Consider the following 2,588-nt stretch of genomic DNA (forward strand, 5'->3'; position numbering starts at 1 on the left):
CAGTGTACTGAATCATGTGTAACGTATGGCTCCTAGTCAATAGATCAGCATTTTCTCTATAGTGACCACCTGTCTATAGTGGCCACATTTCCTAGTGCTGTTGTTGTTTGACATAAACTTTGAACATTTAAATTGTAAGTAACTTTAAACTGCCAGAGTTTCAGCCCAATAAAACACTCTCAGCGCCAGGGTATGAACAGACTGACCAGACAGACGAAAATAAATCCTCGAACAAGGTTCAATCGTATCTTCCGGGTCTGGCAGGAAGTTGTTAAACTAAAATAAGAATAGGCTCGATGGCTGATTGCATACAAAGTAAAACAGTTTAACAGTTTTACAGCTTGAAGAAAACAAACGCTCCTACAGTACCTGCACCTGCTTGATAATTATTAAATCGTATGCCCTACTTGAATAAAAAAAGTTCACTGCAATAATAAATGTACCCACATCACAAGGAGCTTATACTTTTTTAAACTTACACCTAGTTATCGTACTGAAAATTGTTAATGACATTACATGAAGTCATTCAACAATTTTCAGTCATGATGAAAAGTTTCTGAATGGAAGGTGTGATTATTGTCATTTTCTGAAAAATAGAAGCAAGCTCTGTTTTTACCTGGAATCAATTCACAATACCAGTCCACTTTGGGGGATAATGTACTGTTAAGAGGATGTTCCATTTTTGCGCAGGGGTGATTTGGAACAGTCCAATGTTGCGTGGGAAGGGGTATGGCTGAAATATGCTGTATTTGCTCTTAAGCAAATGTCGGCCTTTCTAGTTTCCCTCTAATTTTTTAAAATCAGAGAAGTTGAAGGATCGAAACTTAGTTTATGTTGTAGCTAAAGGAATATGCTTTCACCAGATATACAGTTATTTTGCTTCAGGATAATTCTCTGGTAGAGCTGGTCGCTAGACTTTAGGGTATGCCGCCTCCAATTGAAACCCCAAATAAACTGGTGTGTGCCCCCTTAAGATGAAAAACAACAACAATTAAGATCCATCACATCTTGTATTCAACGAATCATTGCATGTCGTAATTTGGCTCGTCACAGGAACTAAAACATGAGCTACAGGTCTATCCGTACCCGTCATTCATCTTTAATTTATGTAGCTCTTCATTCGTTAGCCCATGAGGGGAATCTTGGTGTAGATCTGTGCCGGTCCCTGGGCTGACGGCAGGTTGACTTGCTGGATCCATGTGGGCCACACATTCCCCTTGTAACCAACCAGAGCGAAGTTACCTGTAAATGGATTGGAACAGGCAAGTAGTAATAAACTGTCACAGTCGGAGGAGTCCTTACGCAACAACTATCTCTCAACAGAGACGGGGGAAGCCACAAACTTCCTAACATCTTTGACAAGTTGTTAACGAGTTCGCAAAGTCACGTGTCCAATGAAATTTATCATTGTAACTTCATATGTAGGCTGCAAGAACGACCAGATATCCCTGTGTTTGGTTTCAGTCTGTTGGATCGTGTTATATTTATCAATCATGCAGATTTACATACTTCCATGATGGAGTCAGATAAACGATAAATCCATAATGAACTAATTTCCATTTGCACCTGGTTAGTTTTCCTGAGGAACACTAGTTAGCATTAGATGTGAGAGAACCCACCTCTGTAGTCGGTTTTGACCGGCTCCTGTGCTCCGATCTCCTTCAAGGCTGTAAGACACTCCTTGGCTTTTGAACTTGACTCATCACGCACCGCCACCAGTACGATAGAACTATTCACCGCGAGGTAAATATGAATGAATGAATGAATGAATGAAGACCTTTATTGTACATTTTTGCTTTCTAATAAGCTAAGTACAGGTCAAGGCGAGTAGAATACATCTAGTGATTCTAAGTACAATTTGTGTAGGGTGTGATACATGACTAAGACTACAAGATCTAAAGTATACCAGTATGCACGGGTTTAACTTCTTCTCGCTTCTTAAGGCAGTTGTAAATGTAGTTGCAGGTGGAGTTTAAGTACAGTATGAACATGTCATAGTAGGTATATCGGACTACACACACAATTGATTTCATGTAGAAACTGTCCACAGTAACATATACCTCGCATACTCCCTGAAATAGGACACTTGCTGGACGATCATTTGGGCTGAATGCAACACTCGCACTTTTCAATGTAGAGAAGTTCTTATTTGAGTGTCGAGCCTTACGTTTCAGGAATGTCATTCCGTATGAAGTTCGCCATGTCCAGATCCGCTTCTGCGTGTTTGTAAGTGTCGAACGTCATCTGTCTCGTGACGTCACCCGACCGAGCGTCCACAGCGATAACCATGAAGCCTCGATAGTAACGATCATACCGGGCACCGTTAATCTGACGAGCACGTCACCGGAACGTACTGCGCCTGCGCGAACCCTGGTGTTTTGGGGCTTGGTTTGGTCAACGTTGCATTGAAATCCCGCTTGTTGCACAGTATATGTTAGAGACATGGTTTCATGTAAAACGTACACGGGATTTTACCCTTATATACGCACGTACTTTCTTAAATGCGGCCCTTTAGTAAACCGGGGGTTAAGCAAGGTTTAGCATGTCTATACTTTTCGCGCAGGCGCAGTACGTTCCGGTGACGTGCT

General features: G+C 41.5%; 1 protein-coding gene across 1 annotated transcript; it reads right to left on the minus strand.

The window, feature by feature from the left end:
* Window positions 1-991: 991 nt before the first annotated feature.
* LOC118416465 (cell migration-inducing and hyaluronan-binding protein-like) lies at window positions 992-2,328 on the minus strand (the record flags this gene model as incomplete). Its single annotated transcript, XM_035821570.1, is given in 3 exon segments — window positions 992-1,242; window positions 1,620-1,729; window positions 2,168-2,328. Coding segments are annotated over 3 exon segments (390 nt in total), but the record flags the coding sequence as incomplete, so codon positions are not given.
* Between the last annotated feature and the right edge of the window lie 260 nt (window positions 2,329-2,588).

Source organism: Branchiostoma floridae, chromosome 5 (genome assembly GCF_000003815.2).
Source record: "Branchiostoma floridae strain S238N-H82 chromosome 5, Bfl_VNyyK, whole genome shotgun sequence".
Classification (NCBI taxonomy): Eukaryota; Metazoa; Chordata; class Leptocardii; order Amphioxiformes; family Branchiostomatidae; genus Branchiostoma; species Branchiostoma floridae.